The following is a 23,588-nucleotide window of genomic DNA, read 5'->3' as shown; positions in this document are numbered from 1 at the left end:
ACAATGGCTTAGTTCTATATGAAAACTTTACTAATAATTTGGAGCTCTCCTAAGAAGTGATTCATCACAAGTACAAGAAAAAAAAAAAAATTCCTTTGATTCCCTCCTCCAATATGATACATTTACTATGTTCTGTCCTCGCCAAAATAACAGGCTTTTTAAAACCAAAAATTGAAATCTACCCGGCCGCTACACTGCCAAGTATCAGCGCACATTTTGTGATTTCGCATCTTCTTTGGGGGAAAATTAGGATTTTTTTTCATTACGTTTCAATTACCGTATGGATCGGATCATCTACGCCGCCCAGAGGAAAGCTCAACAGGCTCAGCCTTCTCAATAGTAGCAATCAATCAGGTAGATAAATGCCACTCTCCTTCATGATACGACAGATTTTTGAGGGTGGTAGGATTTTCCCCCACTTCTTTTTCACTAATGAACAAATACAATTGGGTACAATCAACTTGACTATAAGGATGTTCGTGTCAGAAAATCATTGACAGCAAGACTAGCATCTCCATGGGCCACAGCATCTTCTGGCTCTGGCATGTAAAGACTCGAACAGGATGCCTGTAGTATGTACATCAAACACATCACATACAGTCGAAATATAGCAACTACGAAACTATACATGAGTTTGTAGACGCCCCCGTCTCAACCCCACATCCAGCTGTGACTAATGAAATATGATACTTCGGTCAACACTCCCAACCACACCCCCCACCCCCAAATAAAAAAAAAAAAAAAAAAGCCATACAAACACACCAGGCAAAAAAAAAAAAAAAAAACTCAGATGGGACATTGGTTTCATTAGGGATATTGTCTCGAAGCAAATTACGTTCTGCACTGGTCCCACTAAGAAATAATAGCACAAAATAGATACTATATACAAGTGTAAATTAATAAGGTGAGGTTGACGTACTTTTGTGTCCAATAGCATCTCTCCACTGTTATCCGGAATAAGACATGCACCATGTGCCTTCAACCAAGTCACGCACTCCCCTAATCCATAAGAGTCCTGGTCACATTCTTCATTCTTTGGTGTGGTGAAGCCCAGCACCTGAGTAATGTATGAAACAGGTATTGTTGGGCGATAAGAACGAGACATGCAACTAACAGCTTTATACCGCATCTTTTCGACATAGAGATCTGCAAATTCATTAAAAATTTTGTTAACTCATTTATATTGATGATGAAGACTTATTCTAAAATGATTCCATGACAATATACCCACCCATAAGGCAAGTATTCAAGTTAGGAGCTGTCTTGTACAGTCTAAAAAACAAAACATAATTTCCTGAAGTGACAGCTGCACGAACTGCAAGGGCATGTTTTACAGCTTCATCCTCTTTTGCTTCAACTGACAATCTAATAAACCACGAAGACAATGTTTAAAATTCAATTGGTTAATGATATGAAGGGAACATATGAAATTTATAATAAACTCAGACTCATTACGGGAACATCATATCATACATGCATCCAAGAAAATGTATACGCTGACACCATGTTACAACTTCATTATCAAACACAAATCAATTAAAATTGAAAGGAACTCACACAAGATGATAAGCATACTTGATCAATGAAAGCCATGTCATCTATCTACTGATTAACTAACCTCGACATCGATGATAAGAGATCTCTGTAGTTATTAGAGTGCAAAATGACACCGAGTAAGTTGTAAGCAGAAAACTCCATATGACATCCCTCGATACCTTCAGCATAAAGGGTTTTTAATTGGGATTGGCACTGAAACGACATAGAAGAAAATCAATCACTAACTCCAATTTACAATCACATTACAACATCTAAGGAATTACAGTGACATATATATAGCAAAGGAAAACTCATAATCATATTCAAAAGCTCTTTTTTTCAAAGATTAAACTCTATCTCTATCTCTATCTTTGTCCATCTGTCAATATCTATATAAATACATATATATTTCTACTGGCACAAAAATTAATACTACTTTTAAACGAAAGCAAGAAACTCCTACCATGTCACATTGCATTGGCACCAAAAGGGTGTACATAACTTTTGGTGCCAACTCACTCACCGGAATCGCCGAAAGGAAATAATAAATCCCCTAACTCAGAATGTTGACTAAAAAAAAGATAAACTCGTAACAGTTCAAACCGAAGTTGATCCAAAAGCTGAATTCAGAACAACTAAACAAAGTAAAATTGAGTTAAGAACTCCATATTAAACAAAAAGCTCATCAATTTAGACCGAGATTAACAAGATTGAACGCAACCCAGCAACTAGAAGCATATAACTCATGGCTCTTCACATTCTCCTAGATATATAATTATCTCCATGAAAATTTGTTGGACCCAACCAGTTTAATGATAAACAAGATATTAATTGAGTTTTTCCCCCTTTGTAACAGGGGAGTGTCTGCAATTTCTTAAACTAGAATCTTCAAGTGACAAAAAAAGTAAATATCTTGAAAATGATTAGTTCACTAAGACATCACAGTATTTTTCAAAATAATTCTTTTTTTTTTCTAAGTAAATTTTTCAAAATAATTCATGAACATGAAAAGGCGATGATGGCGCATCTATACACATCACCCCAAATATTCTCCAAAAAGAAATGTATAAAAGTATTAAAGTAAAGACTACTGATATTGGAACTTATGACGGATGTGTATACACACTTCTTTTGGTACCAGTTACGATTCAGAGTCTGGCTGTGTAACAACACAAAAGTGGTAATCTTAACATAAAGATGGTTTCTAAATGAGAAAATGAATCATAGCCTATATGCATGAAGAAAAGTTAACAAAATCAACAGAAGTAGGGAAATGAGCCATGCAAAATAAAACAATAATAGATCAAACAAAATGGTATTCAAGGAAAGTGAATATCTCCAACCTGATTATACTCAGGCAGGTCCCCAACCTCTAACGCTAATCGGGCATGAGTTTCATACACCTGAAACGTGTATGAAGAATGAACAGCATAAGCAATCTCTAAAGACACACAAAACATATGTATAAAGTTGAAGTTACACTTGGATCAAGATTTTTTCAAGCCCACCTTTAGATTACATGTCCCCAATAATCTGGTCATGCAAACCAAATTTATCACCAATATGATGTCATTTACTTTCCTTCAGAAACTCAGATATTTAATAGTTTTTTAACACATTAAATCATAAATATGTTGAAATGAGATTATTCTTAACCTCCAATCATCTTGATATCTGGTGATAATAGATATTTGACAAAAATCGTAGGTACTTGGCCAATTAATCAAATTGTGGGTTCGATAAAATATTGATCCACTGAAAAGTTGATGAGAGGTGTAACAGAGTCAAAAAGTAGAAATTGCCCATATGTAGTTGTGTGTGTGTGTGTGTATCATATAGAATGTATTCAAAGCAATGAGAATGTTATGCCACAATGTTAGAATTCACCAAGGTTAAAAAGAAAAGGAAAAAAAATGAAAATGATGAAGAAAGGGATCCACTGGCCATCCAAAAAATGTACATGAGAGATCACAAGTCTGCTGAGAGGTGGGGCAGGGGGAAGGAAGCACCAGAATGCATCATATATACCTTAACTGTTAGTTGATTGCGAATATGTTGTACAGTTAGATCTTGGCGAATAGACTTCAGCTGATCACATTTATATAGGTAATTCTTTTCAGATTTCTGAACCATATCAAGAGCTTTTTCTAAAACTTCTTCTGGTCTTACCTGTGAAGTTGAAAACGAAAATGAATTATTTTACTCGTAAAATGTCATCAGTTTCTTATTCAGATTTTATTTGAATAATGGATGCCTTAAAAAGCCAATTATAGAAAGTATTTACACTAGTGGGATCAGGTGCAGAAGTAAGACGCAAATAACGTTTCTCAATCTCGTGGCAGGTCCCCTTGACAGTAAGGGAATCCCAGTCAATGTCCTCAACGGCTCTGGTGCCACCATCTTCAAAGCTCTTGCTAAGCACCAACGCACTAGCCCTTCTACCATATAGGTTTCCACCCCCAGCATTTTTGGGTTTAAAGTGACTCTTTTCTGCTTGTCCTTGCCGTTTTTCAAAACGCTTAGAGCGATTTTCACGTCTCTTTCTTTCCTCTGGTGTATTCGCAAGTACTATTGCACTAGAGTAATATGCCGTTAAGCTCTGTTCCTTATCACTATCACTAGATGCATCACCATTATCAGCAGCCTTGAAACCATCAGCAAAACGCTGCTTCTTAACCAGCCTCTGCATGTTCCTACTTGCATTCTTCTGGTCCAGTGGAGAGTATCTAGTAGCACTCAAATGATTCTCCTTGCTCTCATTATTCCCCACAAAAGGCTGCAAACAATTATTTTAGCAATGAAACAAATTACTAAGAATCTAAAGCACATATGTTGCTCAGAACCAAACTTGTATAAAGATATAAAGATAAGTAAAATGTGCAATCCATTGCATATAAAGAAACTAACAAAACAAACAAGAAAAAATGATTCAAATACGCCCCACCGTCCCCCCCCCCCCCCCCCCCCCCCCCCCCCCCCAAAAAAAAAAGAAATCGGAGCAAGGAAAGAAAGCAAATCATAAGGATTCAACTGCTGTTGTACACTACTTTTAGGTCTTTTTCTTTTCTTTTCTTTTTTTTGTGTGTGGTGTGTGTTGGGGGGGGGGGGGGGGGGGGGGGGGGGGGGGGGGGGCGCACGCAGACAAAGAACTGTCACAAGAATACCTTTCTGTCCCTCTCGTTGGCATTCATCCAGCCACCATATTTCACAGTATCAGTCACCATAGATGCTGATTTATCAAGTAATTTCTCCTCTGGTAAAGGCTCCCACCTACTTTTAGGTCGTATACTTGGACTTCTTTTGTGCTTTAGCAATGCGGCACCGGGGGTTGAATACTGAAAACTGCTACAGAACAGAACGCACTCAAGGATATATGATAATGCCATGGGATGCTACCTAAATAAATATGTCTATCCAAAGATCAAATATAATTTACGCGTTAAATTTATATGTACATAATACAAACTCAAGGAAGAATCAAAGAAGATGAAGAAAAAGAAGAAAAACAATTTGAACCAAAATCTTTTTTTATCGTGATCATAAAAATGGACGTAGACGAGCATCACCTAAGCATACTAGTTTAGTGATACTTCAACCCAAAATAAAAGGTGTAACATACGAACCTAGAATTTAGGTTAATTTAGTTAGAAATTATTTAGTTATGTTATGATTATATTTATTCTTTTTATTAATTACTTATTTATTAAATTATCTCTATGGTAAGATTTTAAGTAATTAGATTGCTACGACACGTTTTCTAGAAAGATTAGTAACGTCTAGTGCCTTGTATAGGTCACGAGCTACGACGTGAGATTTCGGAAGCAACGCTAAGAGGTAAATAGTATAATCATATAAATGTACGCGTAATGTAAATATTATAATTGGGTATGATAATATAATATGGTTTTGATGGTTATCTACGTTGCGCTAAGAGCCAAGTCAAGATTAGATCGCTTTCACGAACTTCTATGAATTACGATGATTTACATGAAAGTAAGCCTATATATATGTTATGCTTTTATGGATTGTTGATTGATGGATTGAATGTTACTAAAATCACATGGAAGTCATGATATGATCATATAATAATTTAAGATAGGTATTCTATGAATTAAAATAGCCAGATCATGCATGCTTCATTCATGTAGTACTTAGACCATATATGCCATGTATTGTTCATGCAATAACTTAAGTCAAGCATGCCATGTAATAAATAGCCAGATCATGTATGACATGTTCATTAGTTCTCAGATCATGCATGCCATGAAATGTCATAAAATGATTAAATCATGTTAGGCCATGTCATGCTATACTATACCATGTACAAGAATATATCATATTATGCCATGCCATGTACAAGAATATGCCATGCTAGAAAAGTCTAAGAAGTCCAAGAAAATTATCATGCATCAAGAAAGATAAACATTTTAAGGTAACACGGACCCAAGCGTGTTTATCGCAGTTATGCTAAGACGGTACCACGGACTCAAGCGTGGTTACCACAAGTTAAGTGAAACACGGACTCAAGCGTGTTTCACTCCATGTCATGCAAGTTAAGTGAACATGGACCCAAGCATGTTTCACTTCATGTCAAGCAAGATAAGTGAAACACGGACTCAAGCGTGTTTCCTTCCATGTCAAGCAAGATAAGTGAAAAAGGGACCCAAGCGTGTTTCACTCCATGTCAAGCAAGTTAAGTGAAACACGAACCCAAACGTGTTTCACTCCATGTCAAGCAGGATAAGTGAAATACGGACTCAAGCGTATTTCACTTCATGTTATGCAAGTTAAGTGAAACATGGACTCAATCGTGTTTCACTACATGACAAGTTATGTGGTGCCATGGACTCAAGCGTGGTTCACCATGAAATAAGTATAATTCAAGATAAACAAGTTACTCATGCATTCACGCTTCATGTTTGCCACGATTATGAATGTTTCCGTTCATGTTAATCCATGAATGTTATATGAAAGTTATGATAAGGCTTTAAAAATCAAATTTATGCTAAGCTAGATAGTATTTTACGGTATGATGTATTATTTACTGAGTATTCAACTCATTTTTGTTGTTTGTCTTTTTGTTTTCTTCTATGTTGATTGCCACAGATGGTGATTATGATGATGCAGAGTTGGATGGCCAGGAGTAGATTTAGTATAAGGACTTAGAGATGAATAAGTGTCTTTTACACAAGGATTAAGTTTCTTTTATGTCATTTCAATAACTAGTCTTGTTTAACACTAGCTCATGTTTTGCTTTATTCAGTTTCAAGTTTCAAGACTATTTATATCCTTTCAATTAAGTTTCTTTCAATAAATGAGGTATTTCAGAGTAATGAGTCTCTTTACCGGGCATTTTATCATGTTTGTTAGTACGTCTCTATCCTACAGGAACGGGGTGTTACAAAAGGTCCAATAATTTTTCTTCATAGTTATCAATCCAAGAAAATTAAGACCAAGGCAAAGCCAAATGTTCTTTTAAGTCAAGGAAAAGCCAAACATATACAAAATGAGATACAGGATATGATACTTAATTTAGAGAGAGAAAGAAAGTACTCTTTGTCAGCTGCATCCGCATTTGGTAGTGGAAAAAGAGGTTCATTATCCCAATCTCGAGTGTAAAGTGTACCATCAGCAGTTGCCTTTGTGATAATCTGAATATAGAAACAAGAATGTACAATATTTTTCATCAGAAAAGTACTAAATAAATGCAAGTACAAATAACTAAATTTCAATGGTATTGTTCGGGGAAAAAAATTAAATGGTATTGAAAATTTAAATGCATATAACACACATTTAAGAGTTCAATTATATACATGTATTTATGACTGGAAGTATGTATGTCAGGAGAGCAGAATCTTACATGTAAAAAGTTATGTTAATGAAGCTCAACAAAAATAAAAAGGTAAACAGTTTTAACTGTTACCATAGAGAATTAGTATTAAAAAAACCTGTTACCACAGAGAAATGTTACTAATATGGAGAGCTTGGCCTCCACCTTGGGATGTAAGATCTCTCATTTGCCGATGAAATATCTTGGTCTACCCTTGGGTGCACCATTCAAATCGAAATCAATTTGGGATGATGTATTAGAGAAAATGGAGCGGAAACTGGCCAACTGGAAGAGGATGTACCTATCCAAAGGTGGTAGAGTTACTTTAATTAAAAGTACTCTATCGAACTTGCTGACTTATTTCTTATCATTATTCCCGCTTCCTACCAAGGTACGCATTGAGAAACTTCAGTGAGATTTCTTATGGGGGGGATGAATGATGAGTTTAAGATTCACTTGGTAAAATGGGCCACAATATGCTCTCCCATATCAGAAGGAGGTTTGGGTATCAAGAATTTACAGGTTTTTAATAAGGCTTTGTTGGGAAAATGGCTGTGGAACTACCACCAAGAACGGGGGAGCTAGTGGAGAAAATCATAGACTCAAAGCAAAATGAAGCGTGGGGAGGTTGATGCTCAAATATCAGACTCGAAGCACAGTGAAGCGTGGGGAGGTTGATGCTCAAATGAGGTAAGTGGGCATATGGGGTGGGGCTTTGGAAGCACATAAGAAGAGGATGGGATGCCTACTTTAGAAATACCCAGTTCGAGGTGGGTGATGGACTTGAAATCAAATTTTAGCATGACATATGGTGTAGTGATAGGCCATTCAAGTAAGCTTATCCAGAAGTTTATGGCATGGCAAGAATGACAGAAGCCTCGATTTCGGACCTGTTGGTACATCAAATGGTGCTCCTCAATGCAATGTCACTGTTTTCATAAATGCACATGATTGGGAAGTCGCCGCAATATGTTTTAAGATCTCATACATTCCACTCGCATGAGGAGGGAAGTTGATGACAGGATTTTCTAGCGTCACTCCAAAATAGGGAAGTTCATTGTCCGCTCTTTCTTTCTTTTTTATCGATTGTAGGAATTGGCAAAAGCTCAACTACACAGGTGACACTGTCCGCTCTTTCTATCAAGCCATGCACACAAACAACCAACCCATTCCCAACATTTGGAAGACAAGGGCACCCTTAAAGACACGCTTCTTTGTATGGACAGCCTTGTTGGGGAAGATACTCTCTTTTTTTTATTGGCACCAAATGTTCGGAAACATCATCCCGACTAATCTCGGGGGTACACAGGCCCTCGGCAAGAAGTTTCCGGCAAGTACACCACGGGTAATTTAAGGGAAAAATCCCCCAGTCCAATGGCCTTTAGAGATTATTTGCACCCAAGGGGATTTTAAACCTTAGACCTGGGAGGAGCATACCCCCAAGCCCAAGGCCTTTACCACTTGAGCCAACCCCTAGGGAAAGATACTCACACTCGACAACTTAAGGAAACATCGATTCATTGTCATGGAGTGGTGTTGTATGTACAAAAAGAGTGGGGAGTCAGTTGATCATTTATTAATTCATTGTGAGATTGCGATGACATCATGGAACGACTTCTTCACTCAGGTGGGACTAACTTGGGTGATGCTGCAAAGGATGATCGTCAGATCAATCTATTAGCTTCTTGGAGAGGCCTCCAAGGTAACTCTCATATTGCAGCAATATGAAAGATGGTCCCAATATGCTTATGGCGATGCATTTGAAGGGAAATGAATGACAAAAGCTTCTAAGATCAAGAGCGATAAATGGAAGAGCTTAGGAAATTGTTTTTTAGTACTTTACTTCATTGGTTGATTGTAGTTGATTCCAATGGAATGAGTTTCCATGAATTTCTTATATCACTGAGCTAGCACATTGGCAACGCTCTTGTATATGTCCCATGTACTTGGGCTTTTGCCTATTCTGTTTACTGATATTAAAAAAAAAACCATTGCCATAGACAAATCAATCTCAATACACTCAAAGCCAAATTCTTCCTTGTATCTTAGAATTGACAACACGACTCTTATGAACTTTGTGAAATAGGTCAAATGAATCAATGACGAAGTAATCATTACACTACCAATTGGAAGAGATACTCTCACCTTTTACCTTTTGAAAGTATTATGCTCAAATTTCATTGGCAATTTACTTCATAGAGAAATCTAATGTAGCAATGAGGGAAACAAGTGGCTGCATGAACGAAGCTTTCAGATTTTATTTGTTCATCATGGTATCAACTTTTTAGGAGACGACACTTAATGCTTACCACATTCAAATTAACGTCGATACTATCCATACCCTCAAAACTTTTCACAAAGACATTAGTTAGTACTTTTCTACTCAGAATAAATAAAGATAAACAGAAATCCATATATCCTTGAATTAAGAAGGGTATTCATCATGATCCTAAAGAGGGAAAATATATTGTTTTCACACCATGCATTGTTCGAAACTCCTTCTAAATAGGTGCATTTCTTGTATACTTCTAGAATCCTTGAATTGTGCCTTTTAATAAAGTTTTACTACATATAAAAAAGAATTATCCTTTGTTCACTTAAATCCTGCAAAGGTAGAGAGTAGAAAAAAAAAATAAAAGGGGGGATAGAGAGAGAGAGAGAGAGAGAGAGAGAGAGAGAGAGAGAGAGAGAGAGAGAGAGAGAACAGATAGAACACAATTGGATGCATGTAACTAGCAACCAGAATGACTAGCCACATGGCTCACCTCCTTCATGACAGCCTGACAGGTTTGTGTATCATCTTTACAGCGAGCCAAAGCCCTTTCAACATAGCCACGTAGCGACTTGGGGAACATACCTGTCTGCACACAACAAAAGATTCATTGACAATAGCATGAAACATTATTCATGCATCAAACAATTCTAGCGTCAACTTATAGAGCCATCAGATTCCAAACTTGCAAAATTAGCTAAGTGTACTTAAGGCAGCATGACATGTGAAGCCATGTAATATGATTAAACTTTCCCAAAAATTATATTGCAAGAATTTTACCTCAAAAGGAACATGAACGAGTTTCCAGCATTACAAAAAGAGGATGGTCATGCTAGTTCAGTGTCTTATAACTTATTTTAGAAATATTAAATGCGTTTCCAGTTTCCATAACACACCATCAGTACTTGTACCTCAATGCAAAATAAATGAACTCTCAGCATTTGAAAGAAAAATAATTACGTTCTTGCAATGCATTATTTAGTAAGTATTTCTCACTGCATCTGCCAAATCATACATTCCTTATTATTAGAAGATAAGCAATTAAGAAAAGTTAGTTTGATGAATGGCAACAGTCCATCTTACAATAACTTCTACAGAAGGTATAATTGAAAAGACGGCCAAATGAGCAAAGCAGGAGTCTCACCTTAAGTATTGAATCTGCAGCATCGTTACACATTACTTTCTGATTTGTTGTTGGGAGTGAAACACTGACATGAGCAGGTTTTGCTGATGCACTGGTGGTAAAGCTATCCTTGTCGGTTTTTGGCAAACTGAAGGTCAAATTAGAAGCAATTCTAGGGTTTGTTGGGATCTGGAGTTTGCTTACTCTTCGTGTATCCAAAGGTTGAACAGTTTTTATGGGTAGTTGATAACTCTCATGCTGTGTAGCATGATAATGTACATTAGGTCCCTGAGAATACACAGCTTTCTGTTGATCCTGAAAGCTATCATAAGTTCTTGAATCCAAAGGCTTTTGAGATTGGGTTTGCATGGGACTAGTATGGTGAACTTGAGAGCTTGGAGCTCCATGCTGCCAGTAAACATCATTGGCACCACTAATTCCTGCAGTGGGCTGAGAGAGACAGAGAAACAATTTAACTACCAAGTATCAGTGCAAAATAATTAATTAACCAAGGAAAAGACTCTGTTTGATCTCTCATGAAAAAAATACGGCATAAATATCTGATGAAATGCAATCGCATGACTATGAGTTTATTGAAATACTCAACGGAAAATTCTTATGTGTGAGAGAGTACTTGCATCTTAATATCAAACACAATTAGGAAAAGGGTAAAATAAAGACCTCTAAACCCTGTAGAGAATTTTTTTAAAAAAATGATAAGTCTGTGTACGAAAAAATTAAAACCTGCACTGAGGGCAAGGCAGATGAACCAGAATCTGGCCTCCAAGATGGGGTGTAAGAAGGTGGTGTTTGGCTATTTGAAGTTTGATATCCACCACTAACACCAGGAATTGGACAGGCAACATGAGACTTATTAGTGCTAGAGATATTCTCCGTGCCAGGTGCACAGCTGACTTCTGTTTGACTGTAATAATCTGCCCATTGCTTGTACTGCTGTTGATAATGTAAGGAGGGTTCAGGTGCAGTACTTGAGCTATAAGCACCAGCTGATTCTGGAGTGTAGTTTGTATATTGATGGGTAGTATAATTTGTATAATTTCCATCACTCCATGAGGTAGTCTGATTGCTGTAACTGCCACTCGGGTAACCTCCAGCAGTCTGATAATCACCAGGATTGTAGTAAGTGCTTGAATAACTTGCAGGCCCAGCATAAGACCCTGTATTCTGAAATGAGGAAAGAGGCTGATAAGGAACACCTGTATTTTGATATGCTCCTACAGGTTGTGAGTAGGAGTGATTAGATTGCTGCTGCTGGTAGCTGGAATGGTTAGATTGTTGCTGCTGCTGATAGCCGGAATGGTTAGATTGCTGCTGCTGATAGCCGGAGTGGTTAGATTGCTGCTGCGGATAGCTGGAATGGTTAGACTGCTGCTGTGGATAGCTGGAATGGTTAGACTGCTGCTGCTGCTGATAGCTATTATAGTAACTCGGGTATCCTGCGCTTCCATAACCGTATGGATCGGTAGAGTTCGGGTATGATGCATACCCATTATAATCTTGTGATACGTTTGATGTTCCCAAACTAGATGAACTAGAAGTCAAAGGTGCTACATTTAGGCCACCTTGAGCATTTCTAGTGGGTGGCTCTGTGTGATAATCATATTGGTAATTGCCGGTGGAGCTAGCAAGGATCCCATTCTGGGTGGAGCTATGATCCGCCCGGTGAATGGTCCATGATAAGGCATCAATCCCAGTCGTTTGGGGAATATATGAAGAAGTCTGACCTTGGCTTGCATCAACTACATGCTGATTCTGAGAAAGAAATGAATGCAATGTATGTAATAGCTGTTAACATTTGCCGCAACTAATAAAACACATAAACATAAGAAATGCACTCAATAAGGAACTTAGACCATATTAAGTCATATGATGACACTGGAAAGAGAACTGTGGAATACAACAAAAGAACCTAGAAATACAATAGTAGCAGATCAATGCAAAATGTTTCCCCGAGCAGGCCATCCAAATCAGTCTAGATAAGTCCTTTTCCAAATTGACAACATATACTTTATTGCATGTATGCCCCAATGCATGGGAATGTAAATTTGAGATTTTTACTGACAATGCACAAATAGCGCAGCAGGGACTTTCAAAATACATTTCTGTTGACGGAATTATGTTAAATTAGGGAGCAGTGAATTTCTCAGAATAATTTTTTGGAATTGGATAAAGCTGTGCTCTTATTCTCACTTACTAATATAAACCAGCAGCGGCTCTGATTTTTTTCAATAGGTTGAAATAAGATCATTAGTTTTGACATAATCCATTGAATATTAAACCTCCCAAAATATTACCGCTTCAAATATTTACTGACCTATGACCGGCCATCATACTAGCAGATAAACGGATTCCTCATCAGCCATTTCTAGGCATGTTGAGAAGCCATAAAAGCTCTCAAACGGATACACTAGCTTTCAGCAACTAATATAGCTCATTGAGTGGAATTTTCATATTAAATTTTCATAATAAATCGATCCACTAAGAAACGAATCCCATATGAAGCATTTATTAAAACTCTACTATCAAGCAGAGATTACTATAAAGATATAGTGCCTCGAAATTACCTCTAACGAATAGGTCTCCGCCGGAGCTACGGTCTCAGTAGTACCGCCTTGATTCATCATCTTATCCACATCCTGATTAAGCACAACAGGAATCGAATTAGCCAACGCATAGTTTTCACCAAAACTTTAATCAACCACAAACCCGCAGAATAAAGTAACTACAAAACCCTAATCGGCTCAAAATTAATCGGAAGCGATCCAGACCTTCAAAGAGCTTGAATTAACACCCGGAAGTCGAATGCGGACCGATTCATTGCAAAGATCTTAAGCAAAAGTTGAAGATATGCAGACGAAAATTTCAGGTAAAATTGGACGACCGAATTAATACGTATAATCCCCCAAAAACAAAAAACAAGCACGCACCAAGATGAAGTTTACAAGGCCGGAAACAAAGAAGTCAATGAATAATCAAACTCAGAAACGAAAACGATTAGAGATGAATAGAGTGAACACACCGATATATGTGTAAGAATATTTCGGAGAGAGGTGGTTCAGGCGGGGCCTAGTTTGGGTCGTGTTTGGGGGCACAGGTGACGGGACTCGGAAACGTTGTTTGGCGGAAGGGGAAGGTTATGGACCTTATGGTTATTATTTGGGATTGTTTAAGTTTCTGCTTCCTAATAACTTATTACGATTTGATTTTTATGGTTAGTTCAAACCATAAATCAATTATATCAATAATAAAGCACGGGGGAAACGAACGAAAAAAGAAATTCCCTAACGTACTTAATCTACAAAATAAATATATATATATATTATACAAAATAAAAATCCACCTCGGAGCAGGACGTGGTGTAAATAAAAAATTTAGAGCACCCAATAATTGTTCACACCTATAAATTTTATGAAATGTAAATTATAATTGGTCGTAGGAAGAAAAAAAACGAATTACAATAGTTTGTATATATTTAAAATTACAGTAAAAAATATAACTTATAATTTTAAAGTTTATAACTTATAATTTAAATAATAAGTTTTACTATTAAAACATTATTTAATATTTGGTAACTATATATTTAAAACAATTTTAAGCATATTATGTTTATTTGGAAATAAATTAAAAAAATATGTTATGATATAGAATTGACGATTATTTAATGTTTTAAAGATTATGATTATATCCTTAAAAGTTTGAAATTTATAATTATTCTAAAGTTATATAAGTATTTTTTTCTATTGATAGTTTTTTTAAAATTTGATATATGTTCCGCATTATCTGAAAAAGCATGTTTAAGGAAAAGTATTAATTTTCCTCAAACATATTTTTTAACTTATTTAAGATTAAAAGTGTTTTAGATTGAGTTTGAAAACTTATAAAGTACTTTTTACTGTTTAAAACCTCTTTTAAAGAAAAAAATAACATGTTTAGTAAATTTATAAGAAATACTTTAATCACCTAAAAAAACTAAGTCTACTTTTTAGAAAAGCACCAAATTGAAGCTATTAATCAAAAAGCTCATGCAGATAACTATATATTTTTAAAAAATTAATATAATTAACTTTAAAAGTACTTTAGATACATATTTATCAAACAATAAACAGCTTTTGAAGTATAGAGCTTATTATTTAAGTTATAAGCCATAAAATTATAAATTATATTTTCCACCATAATCTCAGACATGCACTTAATATGTAACAATCAAACCACTTAATCTTTCTATTAGATAGCTTTTAAGACTATTTAAAGATTTTTTAAGACATACCGTAATCCCAAACAGACATTTCTTCCCCTCACCCGCATTTCTTCCCTTCCTCTCACATGTGTATCCCTCTTTCAACTCTCTCTCTCTCACCTCTGAACTCTCTCTCTCTTTGCATAATCAGTTGGATGAATTTGTTGCTTGGGTGTATTTTTGTGTATTTATCTTTGGATGAATTTCCGAAACTAGTTGATTGGGTGTATTTTTGAGGTGTTAAGTGTGGTTTCAAATGATCACGTCAATAAGGGGTTAAGACCTAAATGTTTCTATTATTTTTCATCAATTTCTCAACAGCCAAATTGAAAGTTGGGGTTTCATTTCTTACATGTGTCCTTATTACAACAGTTTCATTACTTTTTTTTCCCAAACTTTCTCAATTTATGTCATCTTTTGCGATGTATGGTGCTATTTGATATTCTCTAAAAGGTTGATAACGTTTATGTTCTTCATTTATCTCTGGGGTATTTTTTCCTGAAATCATTATGGAGTCTATTGGTGTTTGAGTTTGTCCATTTGGTGGGAGGAAGAAAACGAAAAGGAGTGGGAGGGGATTGAGGGATTTGAGGGGAGGGTAATATTCTACAAACACACCCATTGTAAACCATATGAATTTCATAGTTTTCTATTTTCATTGGAACGTGTAAATCTCTAATTTACACTATTATCAATTTGAAGTTTTTCTCTAAAAATAAATTTATAAATTAATATGATTTGATATAATACTTCAAATTATAAAATTATTTTTACTGTAAAGTAGATTTAACGAATCACATGAAATTATATCAATTTATAGAATTTATTTTTATATACTCTCGTTATGTATGTAACACTTCTCTTTTTAAAAAGTAATTTTAGTCCTTATTTTGTTTTGCCCGATATTCGGTCCACAACAATTTTTTGTTTTGGGTAGCTCTACAGCGACTTTTGGGAGCCCCCGCTAGTTGATTCTGTATATTCTTTTTTATATGTATTTTTTTTAACAATTTTAATTTTTTTTAAAAAAAATGATAACATTATTAAAAAAAACTTAATTATCAAGTACGAAACAAAACTAAAACTAAAACTCCAACAGTAGCTCCCAACAGGAAGAGTAGCATTATTCTTTTTTTTTTTTTTTAATAACTTTGGTAAAATATTTTTCTATAATAATTTTATGCCATGAAATAAAGCCTCTTTGTTTTATTTTTTTCCCTATCAATGTTAGTAGGAAGGAAAATGCTATCTAGATTATATACTTGTCATTTTACACGCATAACGTACGATAAATCTTGAAATTCAAAGTTGGAAATGAAATAGAAAAACTTGATTTATTTATTTTTAAAAACATTTCTTAAATGAAAGATTAATTTGGTGTTAAAGAAGTTACGAAACATATCTCCATAGTTTCGAGATCCAATAGTAATAAAAAAAAATGGAAATCCAGAATAAAAAGGTTCGGTTCAATAAACTGGTTTTTAAGGCAGGCCCATGAATAAGTTGCATAGAGAACTGGAGAAATGGCCACAATTAATGAAGGAACAATGGCATGTAGAAAGATGCTGTTCTTGTTGGTCAAAGTAATGTCTCAGTCAAGGGAGATTCAATAATATATGATCAAGAGTTATGAGAGCCTTTAAGAAGGTTAGAATCTCAGAAAATACTAAATAAATTTAATAGTAAAACCACCTCATGGTAGCCACACCCCTGGGTGGCCAAACTGGACCACCGACTACCATGGGGTCGTCGATAGAGCTGTCAGCCATCACATCCCGATCTGATCAGCAGTGAGGGCCAGAACTCGGCCATGAGCCTTAAATCTATACCCACCCATTGGTGGCCCAGGTATCCTTCTTCTTCTTCTTCATTTTTTTTTTTTTAACAAAAATGAAAAAATAATTTTTTTTTAATTATTTATTACATGCTCTGTATAATTCCGGTCAAAAACTTGGCCATCCTTAACCTATATTTTCAATCATATTCTCAATGGGTTCCACCCTCTTTTGCGAGATTCTGATAAAAACTTGTCTCAAATAATTTGCACTGGTATTCATGAAATTTTCAAGAACTCCCCATCATCATCCAAACATCCCCTAAAACTGCAAAATGACTAGCAACTTCCTGTGTGCTTTGAGCTAGTAAAATGTCCTCGATAAGGCTGTAAATTACCGAGAACAAAATCATAGCAGAATCAAAATCAAAATCTTTTTCTCTTCACTCGGGAAATCTCATCAAACCCATCATCATGCCAAACCTGCCCCCCGCCACGCCTGTAATTTGCTTCCTGCTCTTCAATGCTTCTTGTTCTTCTAGGTGCATTTCCTGGCCGGTACTTAATTCTCCGGTCAAACTCCCTATCCCTTAAATTGCCTCTTTGACGGAACTCTAATTCGTCTTCTGGACAGAACCTAAAGGGCCTGGGGCCATCATCTGAATTAAGATGTAAACCCTCACCATCGGCATCACTGTAAGGAGGCCTAAATGAACGAGCAGGTCCACGTCTCTCACCAAACCTTCTTCTCTCATCACCATTTGCATCACCACCAAGCTCATGCAGTCGACCGGTATTCATGACCCCCCCAAAGTACTCATCACTGTCTGTTCTTTCTCGGGGATCCATAACGTCAAATCGCCTGTTTCTAAGTAAAATCCGGCCAGATTGGCTCCTATTGGGAATTACAGATCTTGGATGACCATGGTCTCGTCCAGAATCCAAATCCCTCAAATCATTAGATGTTCGTGACAAATACGGCGGGGAGCCATGCCTCCTGGCCATCACGTCTGCAGGGAAACAAGGGTGATCTGGGGACCTCTTCTTTTTTCTTTTTTGATAAGAAGGGTGATCTGGAGATCTCACCCTCTCCATCCGGTATATTGGAGATCTTCGATGAGTCAATTCTGGATGTCCATCAAAGCCATCTTGGGATCTTCTCCTAGGAGATGACCATGGGACAGGAGAACGAGATCTGGATCTTATTGGAGATTTTGAATGAAGTCGGGGAAGACCCCTTCTCTGAACAGAAGAAAAGTTCCTAGCACCTCGGGCAAAATGCTCATATGCAGGTTGAGATCGTGTGAACATGGGTTCCATAGCATCATCATGAAAAACCCTAATGAGCTTCTCGCTATGCCTCAGTCCAACCACTTCAGAACTATCTTCGTCGACACATCTACCTGGGCTCACATTTCTAGGAACTCTGCGAATCATTTGACCACCACCACGTGCAGCGGGGTTATCTCTCCCTCCCGGAGACCGTCTTCTTGAGGGTATATGGCGAAAAATAGCTCTCTCCTCATTTAAGCGCTTCCTCCCTCCCCGACCAGTGCAAAAAAATGCACCATCAGGTGGAATATTATAACTATTATATTCCAGGTCAGCATTGGCAACAGCAGATGCATATTTATGTCTGGAGACATGAAACTCTGTTGGAACATTATAAAATTCTGAAGTGAAGTCACGGTCTGAGTCCCAATCACCATGTAAAGCGTCTAACCGACTAGGGATCCTCCCCCTGCCACGCCCAAAATTTAATCTAGAATTTCTGGGCGAGAGATCTTGGTGCCTCTCTCGTGAAAATTTGCCAGAACCATCGATGTATGACTCATCTCTGAACAAAAGTAAAGGAAAGAAAATCAGATATCAATACAACTACTTAGCCCTCAAGAAAGAAGCTACATAAACAAGTAAATAAGGGTAAAAGAATGATCACCTCCCTCGGGGATGTAATTTTTCTCCCTCAAGTGCTACATCAGGTAATCTTTCACTCCCAGCTTGCGTTGGCAATGACCTAGCAGAAATAGGTCCTGTTTTGCCAGGGGATGATGCATGAGAAGCTCGAGACAAATTTATAATGCGGCTCCGATTACCACCACCGTTGGCATCCTTAGCTGCATCATCACCATTTGCAGATGCTTCCATATTTGGCAAACGTGTATCAGTATTTGCCAGCAAGTCAATTTTTTTAACATCCTCCTCTAACTCCTGAGTTACAGTGGCAACTGCTTCTTGGTTTCCCTTAGTGGTTTGCTCAGACGATAATTCTGTCTCCTGTTCCTTTAAGCAATCTTTACTATCTGATTGATCAAATGGGTTTCTTTGTATATCCCTAGTTGGCCTCTTCAATCCATCTCCATCATGGGATGAAGTGGGGTCACAATCACCATACTGTCCCACAATGTCCATCTTTCTATCATCAGTCTCGCCATGATCAACAGGTTCAATTACTTCTTTCTCACATATGGGCTCCTCTACTGCATTATGCACTAGTGGTTCTCGGACCTCACCATCTTCATAATCATCTTCTTCACAATCTTTTTCTGTATCCAGCACCCTTGCTAAACGATGGTTACCATCTGACTCATAATCAGAACTATAAGAATCTTCTTCTAATATATCAGCTGATATGTTGATTTTCTCCTCATCACTTACAGAATCTTCACTTCCACGCATATCAGGGAGGTGGTCATTCATGTGTTTTAATCTGCACTGTTCAGGATCATCAGCATTTCCATCTTCAGCTCTTACATTAGCTATCATCACAGAAGTACTCGATTCTTTATCATTATGACACACAGATATAGCAACTGTTTCTGAAGCAACTAGCATGGCACTTTCACATGCTTCCTGAGGCAGCACCTCCCCATCAAGATGGCTCCCTTCAGTGAAATCAGAATGTTCTAAATGGTTTGTTACATCGCTGGCTATAGTCAACCCTGTTGAACAAGAAGGTTCGACTGTAGGGAAAGACATCTGTGCAGGCATTGCCACAGCAAAAGAATTATTACTCAAACCCTGACTGACCTGTTTGCCTATTTGTGATGTGCCTACCTGTGATGTCCCCTTCACTGTATCAAGGGCTTGTCGACTACCCTCACGAACTGGTTCAGTTTTAATAGCAGCAGGACCAGCTACTTCCAGCGTGCTGATATTTGAAGACTTCGTAAGACTGCCATCAACTATTTCATGCTCTAGTGCTCTACTAGTATTTAGCAATCCCATATTTTTGGCTTCCGTTCCCAAGTTATCTAATTTGGTGCTATCATCAAATGGTTCCGATTTCACAGTCCTATGACTAACCGTACTCAAATTTCCAGTTGAAGCCATCGATTCTGGCAAGCCCATACTGGAAACTAACCTGCCAGAAATTTCTTTGGCAGATAAGCTGGAAGGTTCCTGGCTCACTTGTGACCGAAGGGAGGACTGACTAAGACCTAACTGAAGAGAGTGAACTACTTTATTTTGTTGGCCAGCCAGGCTGGATGATAAGGTCAAATTAGCTCTGTTCTCACTCTCTACATGGCTATGCTGTTCTGAAGAAGCAGTAATTCCAATCATCTCATTTGTGCATATCAAAGGTTTTCTATCATGTACACGATCAGTTGCATTGAACCCATCGGTAGATGCTTGACCTGATGCTGCATCACTGGCAAATCTTTCCCATGCATCCATTGTAGTATTCAGATCCCAGTTTGCCCTATTAGCACTCTGCTGTAACCCATTATTCAATTCAACACCATTTTTGCTGCACTGGCTACTGCTACTTCCCTTGCTCAAAGACAAATTCAGTGAACCAGGCTCTGAAGTACCCTGATTTTGGCCTCTTCCATCACTGTTTTGAACTGCCAATGCTGGAAAAAAATGTTCCTTTACACCTAATCTCAATTCGGTATTCCCTGCAACGGTAGGAATTTCTGCTTTACACTTCCCTTCAAAATTTTCTTTGCTATGTACCTCTTTCCCCATATTAAGTGCAAGAGCTTCATTTGGTGCTAACTGCAAATTCACTTTTCCCACTGTTATTGGACAAGCAGATTTTTCAGCCACCATAAGCTTGTTTTCGCTGCCCATGTTATCCAAAGAATCGGGATGAATTCTTATGCTTGCTTTCTCGAGTTCAACTCTAGAGCATTTAGGATTGCTTTGGGCCAAAGCAACATTAAAAACATCAATATTTCCTTTAGACGCCTCAGATATGGGTTTCTTGTTTACATCAGATATACCTGAAGAACTTGTTGCAACACTAGCATTTGACATGGCAGACCCCTGAGGTGGGCTAGAGTGAACCTTCTGAAGTAAATTAGATTGTTCCTTCTGTAGTAAATCAGATTGTTCCTTATGTAGCAAATCAGAATGTTCCTTTGATGGGGAGTCGGATAGTTCCCTCTGTAGCAAATCAGTATGTTCCTTTGATGGGGAGTCAGATTGTTCCTTCTGTAGCAAATCAGAATGTTCCTTTGATGGGGAGTTGGATTGCTCCTTCTGTAGCAAACCAGAATGTTCCTCTGATAGGGAATCGGATTGTTCCTTGTTTAATGGAAGTGCAGGAATCAAAGTAGGTTCAAGTGGAGGAGCAGGAGAACAGAACAATGGGAACTTCCTCTTCTTTATGGGAACACCTGCAATGTACTCGGATTGTTCCTTCTGTACGGAATCAGAATGTTCCTCCGATAAGGAATCCGATTGTTCCTTCTTTAATGAAACTGCTGGAATCAAAGTTGGTGCAAGTGGAGGTGAAGGAGAACAGAACAATGGGAACCTCCTCTTCTTCATGGGAACACCTGAAATGTAATCGCTAGACTGCCGGGAAATGGGTTTAAGCCCAGTCTGCAAACAAAAGATTATTTAAATCAAATATTCAAAAGAACCAATAAATTTGTATCGCTCTCCAATCCAAGCAGAGCTTGATAAAGAAATAAACCTCTTCATTGCCTGATACAGGCATGACTTCCAGATTTGCTGAACTTATAATCCTTCTCTCTATCCTAAATCAATAGCAATTCCTTGATTAAATTTCTAAAGTTGCTCTTGATTCACTGATATTTCTAAGCTACATAAGACCTTGCAATTTCACGCAGTCTCCTGAATCTTAAACTCTGGATGGGATAACATGTAGTAATCACCTGCAAATTTCACCTGCAAACATAAAAGATAAAGCTACGCCATGATGACTTGGTCCAGAAAGACGAATGAAACAAAATTTTACAAAAACAAAAAAAGTTCAATAATAACTTCTTGATCAAGTCAATCAAGTAAACAGCCGATTTTGATTCGTAAAATGATAAAACAACTAGATCACCAAGAAAGCAAAATCAGCATAAAAGACGAAAAAACATTTTTAGGAATACAATTAAATCGTTATCAAATACTAACTGTAAATCTGAGAAAATAAAAAAAGAAATGGTCTGGATATGATCTTGCACGAAAAGGCAAAACAATTACATGCCAAAGTGATAGGATCACGGATCAAACTACGCATTCGGTCCTTGGAGGTCAACTTCCCAACACAAAAACACACAAACTAAATACACATCCACATCCACATCCACAGGTAATTTTCCTTCCACGGACACGTCGAAAATATTTGATCCGTAAAAACATGCAATAAGATTCATTCCTTTAATCCAAAAAAAAAAAAAAGGATTTCCAGGAAACATCTGTTAGGGAAAAGGGCAACCAAAAATCATAAATGGAAAGCGAGATTTTCGAATGACGATAAGAAACATTTCCGAAAATGTGTTCTCCACGACCAAACACATCGTCCAAGAAATCGATAAATTCTCTCCACCGTCTTTCACAAATCAGGCGCCGAAAATGGAAAAAGAATCACATCGAAAGAGGGCGCGAGGGGGGATGACTTTACGATCATTTCAGTAAATACCTAAATCAGGTTGAAGTAATCGAAATACATAATTGAACAGAAAATTTAAAAAATGAAAAATAATATAAAAAAATCCTATAATTCCCAGGAAGTAGCTGAAATCTAAAAATCAACACGCACATGACGAAAGGAAAGGGGAAGAGGACCAGAACACAATCGGTTATTTAAAAGGAAAAAATTACCTACTGAAGACAGAGAGAAGGGGATCGGATGAGCTTGATCAAGCTCTGCAAGCAACTTCCGGGAATGGATGTGAATGATCAGATCGGCCAAAGAAAAACGGAAAGACAAGGTAAGAGGAAGAGAATCTAAACTAAATTAGCCTTAAATCTCAAGCCTAGGGTTTGTGCTTTGCATCCGCACGCAGCCATCTATTTCCTATCTATGAATATATATATATATATATATAAATATATTTATATAAATATCTAAAAAATATATATATATTTATATATAATTGCGGTGGGCAATGTGCTGTGGATTATTTTTTATATTTATTCTTGTATTAGACTTTAACGTGGGTGGACACGTAGAGTCTTGGTCGCGCGCACTTTGGCCGGAGAACATGACCTCAAATAGTTACCTGACACGTGTACCGCCTGTGTCTTTTTTCGGAAAATGCCCATATATTATTTTCCTTTACATAAATCTTTAACGTTATGTTATACCTTTCTCTCTTTTTTTTCAACTTTTCTGGAAAGCGGACTTCCGCGAAGTTACGGATTTAAATTAAGTCAAGGAATAATATATATGCTTTCACACCGCACCACCATCTTCTTCTGACATATTTGCGATTAAGTCCCTACACGTTTGGAATCTTTAACCGACAGCCCATAATATTTTTCAAATGACTCAGCTATCTCTCGCTTACCAAGCTCCCCTTCCCTTCTTAATTTTTTTTTTCCCCT

At 37.2% G+C, this 23,588-nt stretch overlaps 2 protein-coding genes across 5 annotated transcripts; both read right to left on the bottom strand.

Moving 5' to 3' along the window:
• Window positions 1–71: 71 nt before the first annotated feature.
• Window positions 72–13,949, bottom strand: LOC122301352 (SAC3 family protein A-like). Of its 3 annotated transcripts, none has more exons than XM_043112631.1 (14): window positions 13,551–13,949; window positions 13,347–13,418; window positions 11,506–12,534; window positions 10,783–11,211; window positions 10,132–10,227; window positions 7,090–7,187; window positions 4,701–4,881; window positions 3,821–4,312; window positions 3,565–3,705; window positions 2,880–2,939; window positions 1,619–1,749; window positions 1,232–1,365; window positions 920–1,146; window positions 72–567 (listed from the first exon to the last, which is right to left on the bottom strand). In XM_043112631.1, the coding sequence occupies exons 2-14, from the start codon at window positions 13,404–13,406 to the stop codon at window positions 466–468; spliced, it is 3,180 nt and encodes a 1,059-aa protein (XP_042968565.1). In that variant the 5' UTR covers window positions 13,407–13,418; window positions 13,551–13,949; the 3' UTR covers window positions 72–465. The 3 variants fall into 3 exon arrangements, with proteins under 3 accessions (XP_042968565.1, XP_042968567.1, XP_042968566.1); XM_043112633.1 differs by having other exon boundaries at window positions 4,701–4,878; XM_043112632.1 differs by having other exon boundaries at window positions 13,802–13,943.
• Window positions 13,950–17,036: 3,087 nt separating this feature from the next.
• Window positions 17,037–23,065, bottom strand: LOC122301350. Of its 2 annotated transcripts, none has more exons than XM_043112629.1 (4): window positions 22,863–23,065; window positions 21,721–21,935; window positions 18,733–21,626; window positions 17,037–18,630 (listed from the first exon to the last, which is right to left on the bottom strand). In XM_043112629.1, exons 2-4 carry the CDS (start codon window positions 21,742–21,744, stop codon window positions 17,220–17,222), a joined length of 4,329 nt encoding a protein of 1,442 aa, XP_042968563.1. In that variant the 5' UTR covers window positions 21,745–21,935; window positions 22,863–23,065; the 3' UTR covers window positions 17,037–17,219. The 2 variants fall into 2 exon arrangements, with proteins under 2 accessions (XP_042968563.1, XP_042968564.1); XM_043112630.1 differs by having other exon boundaries at window positions 22,867–23,065.
• Window positions 23,066–23,588: the final 523 nt, after the last annotated feature.

The sequence above is a fragment of the Carya illinoinensis genome, chromosome 2, assembly GCF_018687715.1.
Source record: "Carya illinoinensis cultivar Pawnee chromosome 2, C.illinoinensisPawnee_v1, whole genome shotgun sequence".
In the NCBI taxonomy this organism is placed as follows: Eukaryota; Viridiplantae; Streptophyta; class Magnoliopsida; order Fagales; family Juglandaceae; genus Carya; species Carya illinoinensis.
This window is presented reverse-complemented; position numbering and strand designations above follow the sequence as displayed.

Excerpts from the sequence above, each read along its gene's own strand:
- LOC122301352 (XM_043112631.1), bottom strand. The coding sequence starts at position 13,406 with ATGATGAATCAAGGCGGTACTACTGAGACCGTAGCTCCGGCGGAGACC. Across the intron at positions 7,188-10,131 it reads GTCAGGCTGTCATGAAGGAG|ATTATCACAAAGGCAACTGC; the intron begins GTGAGCCATGTG and ends TTCTATATTCAG. Across the intron at positions 1,750-2,879 it reads ACCTGCCTGAGTATAATCAG|TGCCAATCCCAATTAAAAAC; the intron begins GTTGGAGATATT and ends ATGTCGTTTCAG.
- LOC122301350 (XM_043112629.1), bottom strand. The coding sequence starts at position 21,744 with ATGCCTGTATCAGGCAATGAAGAG. Across the intron at positions 21,627-21,720 it reads CTGTATCAGGCAATGAAGAG|ACTGGGCTTAAACCCATTTC; the intron begins GTTTATTTCTTT and ends TTTTGTTTGCAG. Across the intron at positions 18,631-18,732 it reads AAATTACATCCCCGAGGGAG|AGATGAGTCATACATCGATG; the intron begins GTGATCATTCTT and ends ACTTTTGTTCAG.